Consider the following 14,887-nt stretch of genomic DNA (forward strand, 5'->3'; position numbering starts at 1 on the left):
TTATAATTATTTGATTGAAGTCTTTATATTAACAGTATGCGGAATGGATACATTTCAAATGAAAGCACAACTCAATACAAAAACTGTTAAAACATTACACTTGTTTACAACAGGGTCCACCATTTTCAGTTGATCAGAACTCTAGGAAAGTGTACAAATAGGTGAGTCAAGTTGGGTTTAAACCGTTTATTTCTCTCAAAGTTACAAAAGGGTCAATTAACAGATTTAGCTTATTTTAAGTAATACTGTCACACATTTTTGTGTTGGACGTTTGTTGATTAAACCTCACGTTTCCCTTGTTTTGTTATGCAGTAATAATCCTTGAACTGTCTGGAACATGGATCCTACAGACTGGCAATACAGTAAATACACTCACCAGAGACAATGGAAAAGCCCAAGACGGAGGACTGATTCCAGGGATCTCTCTGGCAAAGTGGACATGTATTCCGTGAGCAATACTCTGCCCTTTATGAATACAGGAGAAAAGGATGTAGGTTTCCCCAGCAGCACTAAATGGTCTTCAGCCTACAACAACAGACCGCTGAAAGAGAGGGTGAATGGGATCATGCAGCGAAGGTTGCCCGATGGTCAGTGGCGCAAAGCAACTACTGTAAGTACATTTATACTCGAAGTACTACAGTACCTAATTCAGTGGTTCCCAAACCTTTTCACGTCAAGGACCCCCAAATTGACACTAATTAGCCCCCCCCGCCCCATTTGAAAAGATATGCCGGGGACCTCCATAAGAGAAGATTTGTACAGCTCTGGAACTCCCTCAAGGACCCCTTTGGGAACCACTGACCATAAGTACAATATAAGACTACGTTTATTTCCAATAATGGAAATATCCTAAATAAATTGGGTCGTATCTCGTAGGCTATGTATTATAATCGGGGACTAGACTATTTGACATTCAATGTTCTTTTTCCACTAATGAGTTTTGGAAAAATGGGGGTCGTCTTATATTCAGAGTCGACTTATAGCGCAGTACGGTATTTGTACTTTACTTCAGTATTTCTAATTCCTAATACTTTTACTTCTACTCCACTACATCTCAGAGGCAAATATCATACCTTTATTTACACCACTACATGTGTAGTTACTAGTTCCTTTGTAGCTTTAGATTATTATTACGAAAAAATACAATAACAACTTCAGCCCTACATACATTTTTGAAAATAGCCGATCTACTAGCTCACAATGCGCCGCAATATGACACATACCAGCCTTGTACTTGTAACGTAGTACTTATGCATTACAGTATTGATACTTTTACTTAAGTAAAACAATTGAGTACTTTTTCTTACAAAGGTGGTTTTCTTACAAAGGTGAGTGGACGGTAGCCGCAATTTGCAACACTAGATTGTTTTATAATGGGATGAATCTAGAGTTGCAATACCATCCATGTCAATGGATGCTATTTTCAACTCTAGATTCATCCCATTATATAAAATCTAGTGTTGCAAATTGCGGCCACCCATGTTGGAGCCACGGGGGAGTCTTAACCGGCCAGTGGCCACACATGTCAGACTGTTGGTAGTACGTCAGAGCAGAGCCGAAGAGTTTGATCAATCTTCAAGGGGCCCCCCCCCCCCCCCCCCCCGCAGCCCCGCCTCCCCGCACCCCCCCCCCCCCCCGCAGTCCAAGCCAAGGTGAGGACTTTCAGGACTATATTATTATTATTATGAGAGAGAGAGAGAGAGAGAGAGAGAGGGAGAGGGAGAGGGAGATATAGAGAGATATCCCCCCCGTTGGGGGGGATTCCGCCGCGGATTTATTTATTTATTTATTTCCCAAATGGTCTAAAAATGAGTTATTTAGCATACTTTTACCAATGAATTAGCCTATACACAGACAGCGACTGATCAGCCTATTTTGGACGATATGGGTCTTTTCTCCAGTCAGTGTGTAGTCTCACTAGTCTGTGTAGGGTTAGGTCTCTTTGGTGAATTCTTGATCAGTGTTATTATGTCACGCCTCAAGAACAACTACAAAAGAAACCCGATTAGCACTTTTTAACACCTCTTGGACGGCCGGTGTCTCTCAAGACAGCAACAATTGAGGAACAACAGGGGAGGCGCTGTTTTCCCGAATATTTGACGATGGGATTCTCATATAGCCGGCGGAGAGGTCCAAAATGTTCGGAATTCCCAGAAAATATGTAACGTAAATGTAAAATGTCCACGAAAATCTTCATGGGGGCCTAAAGGGGCCCTGGGAATCTTCATGGGGGCTGTGGCCCCGTGGCCCCCACAGACTCTACGTCGTTGCGTCAGAGGTAACGTCCTCATCGCTGGTGACATTTAATCAGTGTTTCGGCTATGACCCTGATGAAGGATCCATATAGCCAAAACCTTTGTGTGTGATTACATGTCTCCCAACTAATGAGGACTGTGGAATCTGTGGCTATTTTTTTAAATTAATATTTGACCTACACATACGTTATCTACTGGTGTAGATGTGTACATCTGGTGGTGTAACTAACGAACTGTTTTCCTTCCAACTGCTCAGGCCTTCTCCACTCCAACTGACCACCTTCCACCACCTAATCCTGTGGAGAAGACAAGTTTGTCGACCTTGAACAAAGATGACCATCCTCTAAAACTCAGAGTGAAAGCTTTGATGAAAAGGCACCGTAATTCTGGTTTATTGCATTCACATGGGGAGGTTTGTAGCTTTGTTGAACACTTACACAAACTATCACTTATATTGTACAATTCTTGACCTCCTACAATTCTTGACCTCCACGCATATATTCGCAATGAATATATTATACGTACACTCACCAAAGTACTGAGAAGCTCACTCAAAGTTTTAATTCCCTGATGCATGTTGCACTTTTTAAAAGGAAACCTGGCTAATATGACAAATATGCCTTAAAACATTATACTTGCCCTCTGTAACTAAAAGTAAAAATTTAAAACACTTTAAATATTTTATTTATTTCATAAATAGAGAATATTTCACTCAATAGGAACTGCTCCTGTCGCAAGTTGATTATGTCATATGTCTGTGTGGTCCAGCCCTATGGAATATATTGAATGCACGTGCTAATAAAAAAGTATTTAAAATATTGCTTTGATTATCTTTAGGAAGCATAAAGTTGTTTTTTATTAGAATATGCACTCCATACATTCCATAGGGCTAGACCACATGGACATATGACATCAACTTGCGACAGGAGCAGCTCCTATTGAGTGAAAGATTCTCTATTTATGAAAAGAATACAATATTTAAGGTGTTTTCATTTTTTTATTTTAGTTGTAGAGGGCAAGTATAATGTTTTGAGGCATATTTATTTTATTAGCTAGGGATCCTTTTAACAGATAATGATGTTATCTTACATGTGTCCTTTGGCAGATCCCTCTTAAACCACAACCTCCCAGCCAGAGCCCTACTACCACAGTTGAGGAAAAGAACTCGACTGTCAAAGGATTCCAGCGTTTCCTCAGTGTACTTAATAAAGGGGTGGACATTGAGATGCTGAATAGAATAGTCATTGCTGACGATGAGCATCCTCCTACTGGTCAGGGTCTTCTGCATAGTCAGACCCCAGTTGTGAAGGAAAAGTCATGTGTGTGCGAGAGTGACAGCCAACGATTACAATGTGGAGCTGGGCAGAGGCACAGTCGGTCTGGCAGTGCAGAGTGGACCACTGAACTGCTCAATCAACATATTTCCAACGAGGCATATAAAGGAAACATCCAGCGTGAGGAGAAATCCGCCCAAAGTGACGATGGAGGCAACCGCCATTTTGGCTCTAGTCGTAGATCCAGATCTCCCCCAGTGGTGGAGGTGAAGAAACCCAAACTGGAGCAGCATCAGGGAGATCTCCATAACATTCTGAAGACAATTGGTTTTAGTATGGATGCAGATGACATGTGCAAACTAGCAGAACGTACACAGAAGAGGCTCTATGGTATGAAGAATGAAACCGAACTGAGGTCGGACGCGACAGCTCTGAGCAAAATAAGTCCTCAGCATGTACGAAGTGATCACCGTCGTTCCTCTTCATCAACCTCAGTGTCTGACAGGCCTAGTTCTAGTCCCTCCCGTCATCAGCATTCCCCCAGCAAAACCTCCAGGGATAGCAGGGAACAAACACTATGTTCTGAATACCTACACTTTAGACAGAGAAGCAGAGGGAGAGAACGAGATGGAGACAAGAATATCATTGCTTCCAGAGATGGCTCTACTGGTCGCCATCAGTATTTAGAGAACACAGAATATCTTGTTACCTATCCTGATGTTGCATGTGCAATACCAATGAATCCCGATGCTTCTTCTGCAATTCCATCATACACTTCAGTCCGGCACTCAGAGTACAGTGCCTACCACAGTGATACTAGCAACTGTGCTTCTTTGAACTATGGGTCCAGTGACATCCCACCTTCTTCGTCCTCCTATCCCCCTGCTTTTTGTAATGATTCAATGACTCCTTTATGTTCCTCTGCTGACACTGGAGCCTTGGATGGCCATGTTTACCCTCATCCGGTAAACAAAACAGTTTACCGGTTTCCCTCTGATCAATTCACAGGAGAAAAGCAAGCAGGAGTGGAGCGAACACCAAGTAACTCAAACCTGTCACTGAGTGAAGGCCAAACTGGACAGCAATCTACCGTCAATACTGTCACCAAAGCAGAACAAAAGGAAGGACAAATAGAAAGTCAGAGTCCTTTCTCTTGGCTAAATGAGCATCTGAAGTATGTTAGAAGGCAAACTGAGACCGAAGCAAAGTGTAACCCTCAACGCAACTCTCAGTGGCTACTGAAGCAGCTACAGTATAGACTAGAGCAGAGCTCTCACATACTGAGTGAAGGACAAACTGGACAGAAATCTGCCGTCAATACGGTTACCAAAGCAGAATTCCAAATGGAAGAAAAGAAAATGGCAGAACAAAATGAAGGACAAAAAGAAAGTCTGATAAGCGTTGAAAAACTGCTGTTGAAAGTAGACATTATCCGTTGTCTTCTTCCAGTAGGAATAGAGCTTGGTCTTCCTTTGCTAAAAAATGAGCTGAGTCATGTTAGAATAGCTCTAAAAAGCTGTGACCTCAGTAAACACAATTCTGCATGGCTTCCTGAGTGGCTGCGGAAGGAGGTAGGAGCAAAGGAACAGTACATTTTAATGATCCTGAATCCGAACGCAGACGGCCAAACTGGACAGAAATCCGCCGTCAATACTGTCACCAAAGTGGAACAAAAGGAAGGACAAAAAGAAAGTCAGAGAAGCATAGAAGGACAGCAGTTGGAAGGAGACTCGGAGTGCACTGGTAGACAAAACGGGAAAGGGTGCACACCAGTGAGGGTGAGTGGCTGGCCTAAGCTGGCAGTAAATAACCAAAAAACTGTGCACTGGTGGACTGACTTATGGTGGACTTATGGTGGCCCTATTCCAGTAGGAAAAGTGAGTCCTTTCTCTTGGCTAAAGGAGCAGCTGAAGTATGTTAGAAATCAAACTGCAACCCAAGCAAGGTGTAACCGTATGCGAAACTCTGAGTGGCTACGGAAGCAGCTAGCAGCAAAGGAACAGTACATTTTAAATGTCCTAAGAACGCAGACCTGTCACTAAGTGAAGGCCAAACTGGACAGAAATCCGCCGTCAATACTGTCACCAAAGCGGAACAAAAGGAAGGACAAAAAGAAAGTCAGAGAAGCATACAAGGACAGCAGTTGGAAGTAGACTTGGGGACGATTCATACTCCTATTTTAGAGCCGAATAAAAGTCGGTTCGGCTCTGTAGAGCCTACAATGTGACGTCATTTGAGGTTCGGGGGGAGGGTACTGTCCTAAAGTCGGCTCTTTGGTGCTACTAATCCAGACAACACTACAACAGTTTTTTCAAACCAGTCTTTTCAAGACTATTGGAACTCCCTGTCTCCCTCCTTACTGGCCTGCCGGCATGCGCACTTAAGACTCCAACTGAGCCAAAATGCCAAAGCTCGCTTGGTCTTCAACCAGCCAAAATTCTCACATGTCTCCCCCTTCTCCGCTCCCTCCATTGGCTCCCGGTCGCTGCCCGCACAGAATACAAAACTCTGATGCTGGCATTCAAAGCAACCAACGGTATGGCTCCCCCATATCTTGCAAGTCTGATCAAACCCTACAAACCCTCCCACAAACTCAGATAAGACAACGCAGCGGAAGAGGGCAAGGACATTTTAATGATCATATATCCGAACAACCCTTTTTGGTGTTTTAAGCATTATGTTATACTTTATCTATTTAAAAATAGCAGATCAGCTAGAACAGCACTACGAGCTTGTAGATCTGCTATTTTTGAAAAATCGTGACAATGTGGTGTAATTCTTAGAATATATATTCTTTCAGAGCGAACGTTTTTTTACTCAAGTATTTGCTTCTGGGGGGGGTCTCTGGAACACCATATTTTGAGATGGGGGTCCGTGGCCAAATATAGATAATTCCAGGGGTCCTTGACATGAGAACAACTCGCATAGAACCCTAGAAAACTCATATTTAGAAGACATTTGTAGAATTGTCCTCGGGGTCTAAATGGGTTAAGTTAACTTAAGTAACTAGTTATTTCTTTTTTCCATGACTAGTAAAGTAAGTACGTATATTTTCACATTTTGAGTAATATTATACAATTAACTATTTTCCAAAGGTAGTTCTGTATGTGTATATACTGTATATAATATATACTGTATATTATACTGTATATACGTATATGTATGTATATTGTGTTTCAAAGATTTCTGAACCGGTGTCTGATAAAATAGCAATACACATTAAATTTGCAATTGAGAAATATTGTGTGCTAGTTTTATTCTTTATTAATTACATCATAATACTAATTTGTCTCCAGGCAGTGTAGCTCTCCTATTTCATATTTCAAAATCTTAACATTGTACAAAGGTAGATAAGATCACATGACATGCCTCTGACATGCCCCTAAAGAATATTTAATTTAAATAAACTATTTTTGGCATCTGCAACTTGACTTGACTTGATTGATTGATGTCAAAAAGAGATTAACAAACGTAGGTAGCATTACGAATTAAATACTAAAGTAAAAAACCCTGCCTATTCCATTTCTCCCCCTCTATTTACCATTTCAAGTGCATTTGTCTTAGGTGGGTAGACTTTGTTGAGCTGGTCATTTTGAATTTTGGGCACCTCTGGTGTAGACACTGGACAGAAACATGTGAAAGTTGATGTGGCCCCTGTCTGTGTGTGTTTGTTCATTTGTAGTTTTTTGAAATACTCTGGAGTTGTTTTTGGCTTTCCGGTACCTCTGTGTGTCCCCTAGTCACTATTTTTGGTGACTAGGCAGATCCAGTATGATCATGTAGAATAGATTAGGCCGGGGGCCACAACTGTAATGATTGTGTGTGGAGGGCCGCACAGTGTGGACATTTGTGGGTCCTCAAAATGCATTTTGTGTTCAACCACCAATTTATGTAATACATTTGTATTTTGTGCACAGTATGAGCACAGGGTGATATGTCTATCGTTGCTGTCGGAAGGAAACCAACTTCATTTTTGAGGTTTTGGAATATTGAACCAATGGAAAGTAGTAAAAAACACTTTAGACAAAACCTTAACTCCATTGGACCTTCAAACTGTCTGCTAGCAACTAACTCCACCACCTCTCCCCCTCTCATGCTAGTAATTGACATTATATAAAGTCACACCACCAACTTTGATGAGGCAGTATTGCTTTGTTTTCAAAATATAAGGTTTTCTTAATTTCCTGAAAAATGTATAGGCTAGGCCTATTTTTCATTTCCTGACACATGATAATTTTGGAGTTAGGTGGTTTCGTCCCGACAGCAGAGATGCTACCTAGAATAGATGTAGACCTACTTGTCAGACCATTTCCCCCCCTTTTTTATTGTTCCAAGGGCCACAAGGGCGCTACGCGGCCGCCAGTTGAATACCCCTGAATTGTATGACTTCGTTAAGGGCTGTTTGGTTGACTTTTATTGAGTAACTTAAAGGACCACTTCACCACTTTTCAACCTATCTTCATATAATAGGTCCTCACTAATAATCATGATAAAAATGGCACGATGTTTTTCTACTCAGTCTGTGTCTCATAGGAAGGCTGTGGGCAGTTTAGAAACCGTCTTCCAGTGACATCATCATTAGGCAGATTATTTTTAAACACAATTTTTTACAAAAATGTTTAGATTTTCATTATCGTGAGAACGATGGCTTCCAATTTAGCATTACAACTTTTCAGGACTAGAAAGCCTGCAGTTTTTATTAGCTTGTATTCCCCATCGATTTCTGAACTGCCCACAGTCCTCCTATGAGACACAGACCGAGTAGATTGTTTTTAGCCATTTTTTCAAGATTATTAGTGAGGACCTATTATATGAAGATAGGTTGAAAAGTGGTGAAGTGGTCCTTTAAGTGAATGATGTCTTTGTTAGAATTAATTTTGTAGGCCTACCTCGTGTGAATTGTCATGTTTCTTTTAATAGTTTGTATGACTATGAGATGAGGACCACATTGGAAATGAGACATGTCACTTTATTATGTCTTATGTTAGCCTGGCTCCAGACCTGATCGCTACCATTTAAAAAAATCTGAAGTGAAACAAAATGAAAATTCAGACTCTAGTGTCAGGCTACTAGCCTTAATGCTTTTCAAATGTAATACAGTTCAATTAAAGTAAGAATATGGTTTGTTTGGTAGGATGTGTGTGTGTGTGTGTGTGTGTGTGTGTGTGTGTGTGTGTGTGTGTGTGTTGAGTGTGTTGTTTTTTTCAAAACAAATTTGACTCCGTCCACATGGTGGCGTCGTATTTGCAGTCTTGTCTGTACTCCGTATACGGTCCTATATGAACACCATAGAGACAGTAAATATATCTATGGCGCTAATGGCTAAGCTTTTACCATTCCCTTCCTCTTGTCAATCTTTATGTTCATGTTCAATGTGGTAATAATTCATAGTTCATTTTACAAGCACCGTGGAAGCGTATATATTTGCCTGCAACCGCTAAATGTCACCGTGTCAAACGGTGACGTTGATGTTTCGGTGGAGACATACGAAGAGGAGCTGTGAGTTGTTTATTATTTGATTGATTGAATTACCGGTATTATTATTTTATTAACATACTGTATGCAGAATTTGCAGATAGAATGGGTACATTTCAAACGAAAGAAAGCACAACTCAATACGATTGTGGACGACAGACTGGTAAAGCATTACACTTGTGTAATGGGTCCACCATTTTCAATTCATCAGAACTCTAGGAAAGTGTACAAATAGCTAGGGCTCAAATTGGGTTTATTTCTCCCAAAGTTAAGAAAATGATCAATTAACAGATTTAGCTTATTTTAACAGCGTCGTTCTTTTTGTGTTGTTTGTTATGTTGGACGAAATTGCTGATTAAACCTCACGTTTTCCCCTTGTTTTGTTCTGCAGTAATAATCCCTGAGCTGTCTGGAACAGACTAAACCATGGATTGGCACCAGACTCAGAGACTAGGACTGATTCCAGGGAAAATACAGAGAATGAATGTCCCACGTTGTGGTTATTATTCAGTAAAAGACAACAAACGACCACATACCATGATGGGCACTAATGACGATTTGTCATACAGGCTGAATTCCAATAATCTTAACCCAGAAATGGTCACATCTTCAGACCCAGATAGCGAACCAGAGGAACTGAGTGAGATCGATACAGAGTTGGCAAGGAAGATGAGAGAACTTAAACAGATTCAGAAGCAAATACTCTGCAAGAAAACTACTATTGCTATGAAAACAACTAGGCCGACAGGGATGAGGGAAGAGGATCTCTCTAGCAAAGTGGACAGTTCTGTGAGAAATACTCTGCACTTTATTAATACAGGAGAAAAGGATGTAGGTTTCTCCTGCAGCAAACAGCCTTCAGCCTACAGCAATGGACCACTGAAAGAGAGGGTGGATGGTATTGTGCAGCGAAGAAGGAAAGCGTGGAAAATAACTACTGTAAGTACATTTACTAGTACTACAGTACTTGAAGTACAATCTTGAGGTATTAAATTGAACTTTACCTCAGTATTTCCGATTCCTAATACTTCAGAGGTAAATATTGTACTTTTATGCCACTATATGTATTTAAAAACTGCAGTTACTATAGTTACTTTGTAGATTTTGATTATTACAAAAAATACAGTAACAACTTCAGCCATATATATATATATATATATATATATATATATATATATTCTTTTCCTTTTTAAAATAGCCGATCTACTATAGCTCACAATGTGTTACTTTTACTTTCCTCTTCTGCTGATGGTTTTCGTATACAAAGGCTGTGTGGAGACGGTTGATTTATCTGACATACTTTATCTCTAACAGAATTCTTACTAATAGATATTTACATCCTGACATTTGCCTTCTCAAAGAACGCTGTTCGTTTGTTACATTCAATCTGTAAATACAACTATGTTTGTTCATGCCTGACAAATATGGCAAAACGGACGCACACCTAACGAACGGACGACACCCTAACCTAACTAACCCTAACCGCACATGGGAGCCACGGGTGATTCTTAACCGGCCACGCATGTGTCTTAACCGACCACGCATGTGTCTTAACCAGCCACGCATGTGTCTTAACCGACCACGCATGTGTCTTAACCGGCCACGCATGTGTCTTAACCGGCCACACGTGTCTTAACCGGCCACGCATGTGTCTTAACCAGCCACGCATGTGTCTTAACCGGCCGTGCATGTGGGGAGCCACGGGTGAGTCTTAACCAGCCATGCATGTGTCTTAACCAGCCATGCATGTGTCTTGACCAGCCATGCATGTCAGAGCCACGGGTGACGGGTGAGTCTTAACCGGCCGCGCATCATGACGCATGTGTCTTGACCAGCCATGCATGTGTCTTAACCGGCCATGCATGTGTCTTGACCAGCCATGCATGTGTCTTGACCAGCCATGCATGTGTCTTGACCAGCCATGCATGTGTCTTAACCGGCCATGCATGTGTCTTGACCAGCCATGCATGTGTCTTAACCGGCCATGCATGTTGGAAGCCACGGGTGAGTCTTAACCGGCCGCATATGTCGGATTGTTGGTGAGTCGGACTAACGTCTGCCCCCCCGTCCTCTGTGAGGAATCTGTGGCTATTTTTCTTTTTTATTAATATTTGACCGACACAGCATACGTTATCTAGTGGTGTAGATGTCCGTATTTGTGCATCTGATGGTGTAACAAACTATTTTCCTTCCAACTGCTCAGGCCTTCTCCATTCCAACTGACCACCTTCCATCACCTAATCCTGTGGAGAAGACAAGTTTGTCAACCTTGAACAAAGATGACCATCCTCTAAAACTCAGAGTGAAAGCTTTGATGAACAGGCACCGTAATGCTGGTTTATTGGATTCACATGGGGAGGTTTGTAGCTTTGTTGAACACTTGTTCAGCCTTATCAAACTAGCACTTAACTATTGTACTACTGACTTCCACGCATATATTCGGAATTAAATACACTCACCACCAGCCACTTTATTAGGAGCACCTGTCCAACATAAATTAACATACTCAGCCATGGCATGCAACTATAATGTCTAGCAATTTCTTGAAAATGTAAAATACATTAGTAAGCTTTTGAAGTACTGAGAAGCTCACTCAAAGTTTTAATTTCCCTGATGCATGCTGCTGCACTCTTTAACAGATAATTATGTTTTCTTACATGTGCCCTTTGGCAGATCCCTGTTAAACCACAACCTCCCAGCCAGAGCCCTACTACCACAGTTGAGGAAACGAACTCGACTGTCAAAGGATTCCAGCGTTTCCTCAGTGTACTTAATAAAGGGGTGGATATTGAGATGCTGAATAGAATAGTCATTGATGATGATGAGCATCCTCCTACTGGTCAGGGTCTTCTGTATAGTCAGACCCCAGTTGTGAAGGAAAGGTCATGTGTGCGCGAGAGTGACAGCCAACGATTACAATGTGGAGCTGGGCAGAGGGACCGTCGGTCTGGCAGTGCAGAGAGGACGACTGAACTGCTCAATCAACATACTTCCAACGAGGCATGTAAAAGAAACATCCAGCGTGAGGAGAAATCCGCCCAGAGTGACGACGGAGGCGACTGCCATTTTGGCTCTAGTTGTAGATCCAGGTCTCCCCCAGTGGTCGAAGAGAAGAAACCCAAACTGGAGCAGCATCAGGAAGACCTCCAGAACATTCTGAAGACGATTGGTTTTAGTATGGATGCAGATGACATGTGCAAACTAGAAGAACGTACACAGAAGAGGCTCTATGGGATAGAGAATGAAACCAAACTGAGGTCGGACAGGCCGAGTTCTAGTCCCTCCCGTCATCAGCATTCCCCCAGCAAAACCTCCAGGGATAGCGGAGAACAAACACAAATCTCTGAATACGGTCTACATTTTAGACAGAGAAGCAGAGAGAGCGGAAGTAGAGAGCAAAGGAGAGAAGGAGATGGAGACAACAATATAATTGCTTCCAGAGATGGCTCTACTGGTCGCCATCAGTATCTAGAGAACCCAGAATATCTTGTTACGTATCCTGATGCTGCATGTGAACAAAAGTTAGGACCAATAGAAAGTCAGAGAAGCAAACAAGGACATCAGTTGGAAGGAGACTCAGAGTGCAGAGACTACATTCCACAGTCCTATACCGCTGGACTTCCAGTAGGAAAAAGGCGTCCTTTCTCTTGGCTAAAGGAGCAGCTGAAGTATGTTAGAAAGGAAACTGAGCTCGAAGTAAAATGGTACCCACGCAACTCTGATTGGCTACGGAAGCAGCTAGCAGCAAAGGAACAGTACATTTTGAAGAGACTAGAGCAGAACTCAGACTTGTCACTGAGTGAAGGCCAAACTGGACAGCAATCCACCGTCAATATGGTCACCAAAGCAACATTCCAAACGGAAGAAAATAAAATGCCAGGACAAAAGGAAGGACTAAAAGAAATGCCGAGCAAGGCGAGCAGCATACAAGGAAAGCAGTTGGAAGTAGAGTACACTGACAACATTCCAGAGTGCTATAGACGTGCTCTTCTTCCAGTAGGAATAGGGCGTGATCTCAAGTCACTACAGAATTGTCTATGGTATGTTAGAAATAGTATAACTAAAGCAAAATGTGACCCTGAGTGGCTACAGAAGCAGCTAGAAGAAAAGAAACAGTACATTTTAATGATCATATATCCGAACACCAAGTAACTTCAGTAACTAGTTACCTTCAGTAATATTACTTTTTTCCAAAAGTAACTAGTTCTGTACAAGTGTAGGCCTATATACTGTATATATAACACAATAATATTGTGTTTCATTGTTTTTCAAAGGTTTATAATGCGAGTCTGAACCAGTGTCTGATAAAAAGCTTAGCAATACACTTTAAATCTGCAATTGAGAAAGATTATTGTGTTCAAGTTTCATTCTTTCTGATATACCTGAATACTAATTTGCCTCCAGACCCATATCTTAACACAGTGCAGCTCTCCTATTTCACATTTCAAAATCTTAACAGTGTAGACACTGGACAAAAACATTATGTAAAAGTTGATGTGACGAATAACAGGTTTTCCTTCCCCTTGTATGTTTAGAAGATTTTAGCAGAAGTTTTCTCTTTTGGCGATTTACTTTTCTGCAGCAATAAATGGTAGGGTGTTGTAAAAATAGGTCCTGTCTGTGTGTTTGTTAATTTGTCGTTTCTTGAAATACTTTTGGCTTTCCGGGGCCTCCGTGTCCCCTAGTCACTATTTTTGGTGTGTCTCCCGTGGTGGGCAGATCCAGTATGATATACCGTATTGTCCCGAATATAAGCACTGATTATAAGACTACCTCCATTTTTCAAGACTCATTTGTGGAAAAAGAACATTGAATGTCAAACAGTCTAGATTATAATATGACCCCAGTCTTATATTCAGGCCAATAGGGCAGATGGTATATTTTAAGTTGTATTACTTCATTAAGGGCTGTTTTGTTGATTTTTGTTGATTTAAGTGTATGTCTTTGTTAGATTTTTTTTTGTACCTCGTGAATTGTCATGTTTTTTTTGCTAGTTGTACTAGCCTATTAGCCTGGCTCCAGACCTGAATCGCTACCATTTTAAAAATATGAAGTGAAACGAAATGAAAATTCAGACTCAGTGTCAGGTTAGCCTGTGGTTATTGCTTTTCAAATGTAATACAGTTGAATGATTAAAGTAATGAACACATACGAATGTCAATACAATAATGTGATTAATTTCATGTGTGTGTGTGTGTGTGAGTGTGAGTGAGTGAGTGAGAGAAAAGGGTTTTATTTTTACCAACAAATTTAACTCCCGTCCACATGGTGGCGGTATTTGCAGTTTGAACACCATAGCCATGTTTGCATGTTTGGCTAGCTAAGCTTTTAGCATTCTCTTCCTCTTGTTAATATTTGTATGTGTATGGTCAACGACGTGGTCATTAAAAGTAATCGTTTTTACAAGCACCGTGGAAGCGTATATGTAGCCTCGATACCCAGGCTTTCAGCGTATATGTAACCGCTAAATGTCACCGTTTGACACTATAGCAACGACAGATTGATGTTTCGTTGGAGACAGACACGGAAGAGGACTCACTCAGTTGAGTTGTGTGTTTATTATTTAACTATAGGAAAGTGTACAATAAATGGGGATATGTTTTGATTGAAGTATTTATTAACAGTTTGCAGAATGACAGTACTTTTCAAGCACAATTAACTTAGTAGGTGCCCTTTGAGAACGGTTTTGAAGGAGTCAAGGGATTCGCATGTCTTAATGACTGTTGGTAGGGCGTTCCACATTTTGGTGGCATAGGAGCGAAATTAATTTAGTCCCTTGTTGGTGCCGAATCTGGGACTGGGTTGCACATAGTTTGTTGAACTCCCTCTGGTGTTGTGGGTGTTGACTTCGTTGACATTAAGGTAGTGTATCGAAGGTGTTGT

General features: G+C 41.3%; 2 protein-coding genes across 4 annotated transcripts in view; both read left to right on the forward strand.

Annotated features, from left to right (window-relative positions):
- idua (alpha-L-iduronidase) overlaps positions 1–6,456 on the forward strand; it is a 28,135-nt gene extending 21,679 nt beyond the window's left edge. For 2 of the 3 annotated variants that reach the window (XM_083783932.1, XM_083783931.1), the window contains 3 exons: positions 313–610; positions 2,512–2,667; positions 3,361–6,456. In XM_083783932.1, coding sequence (XP_083640058.1) covers positions 338–610; positions 2,512–2,667; positions 3,361–5,571 — 2,640 coding nt within the window. In that variant the 5' untranslated portion in view covers positions 313–337 and the 3' untranslated portion in view covers positions 5,572–6,456. Of the gene's footprint in view, positions 1–312; positions 611–2,511; positions 2,668–3,360 lie in introns of those variants that run through there. The other variant, XM_083783934.1, reaches the window with a different exon arrangement.
- Positions 6,457–8,993: 2,537 nt separating this feature from the next.
- LOC310872193 (uncharacterized protein) lies at positions 8,994–14,044 on the forward strand. The gene is made up of 4 exons (XM_083783935.1): positions 8,994–9,028; positions 9,396–9,943; positions 11,208–11,363; positions 11,678–14,044. Exons 2-4 carry the CDS (start codon positions 9,431–9,433, stop codon positions 13,154–13,156), a joined length of 2,148 nt encoding a protein of 715 aa, XP_083640061.1. The 5' UTR covers positions 8,994–9,028; positions 9,396–9,430; the 3' UTR covers positions 13,157–14,044.
- Positions 14,045–14,887: the final 843 nt, after the last annotated feature.

Source organism: Protomyctophum parallelum (assembly GCF_964188405.1).
Source record: "Protomyctophum parallelum genome assembly, chromosome: 15".
In the NCBI taxonomy this organism is placed as follows: domain Eukaryota; kingdom Metazoa; phylum Chordata; class Actinopteri; order Myctophiformes; family Myctophidae; genus Protomyctophum; species Protomyctophum parallelum.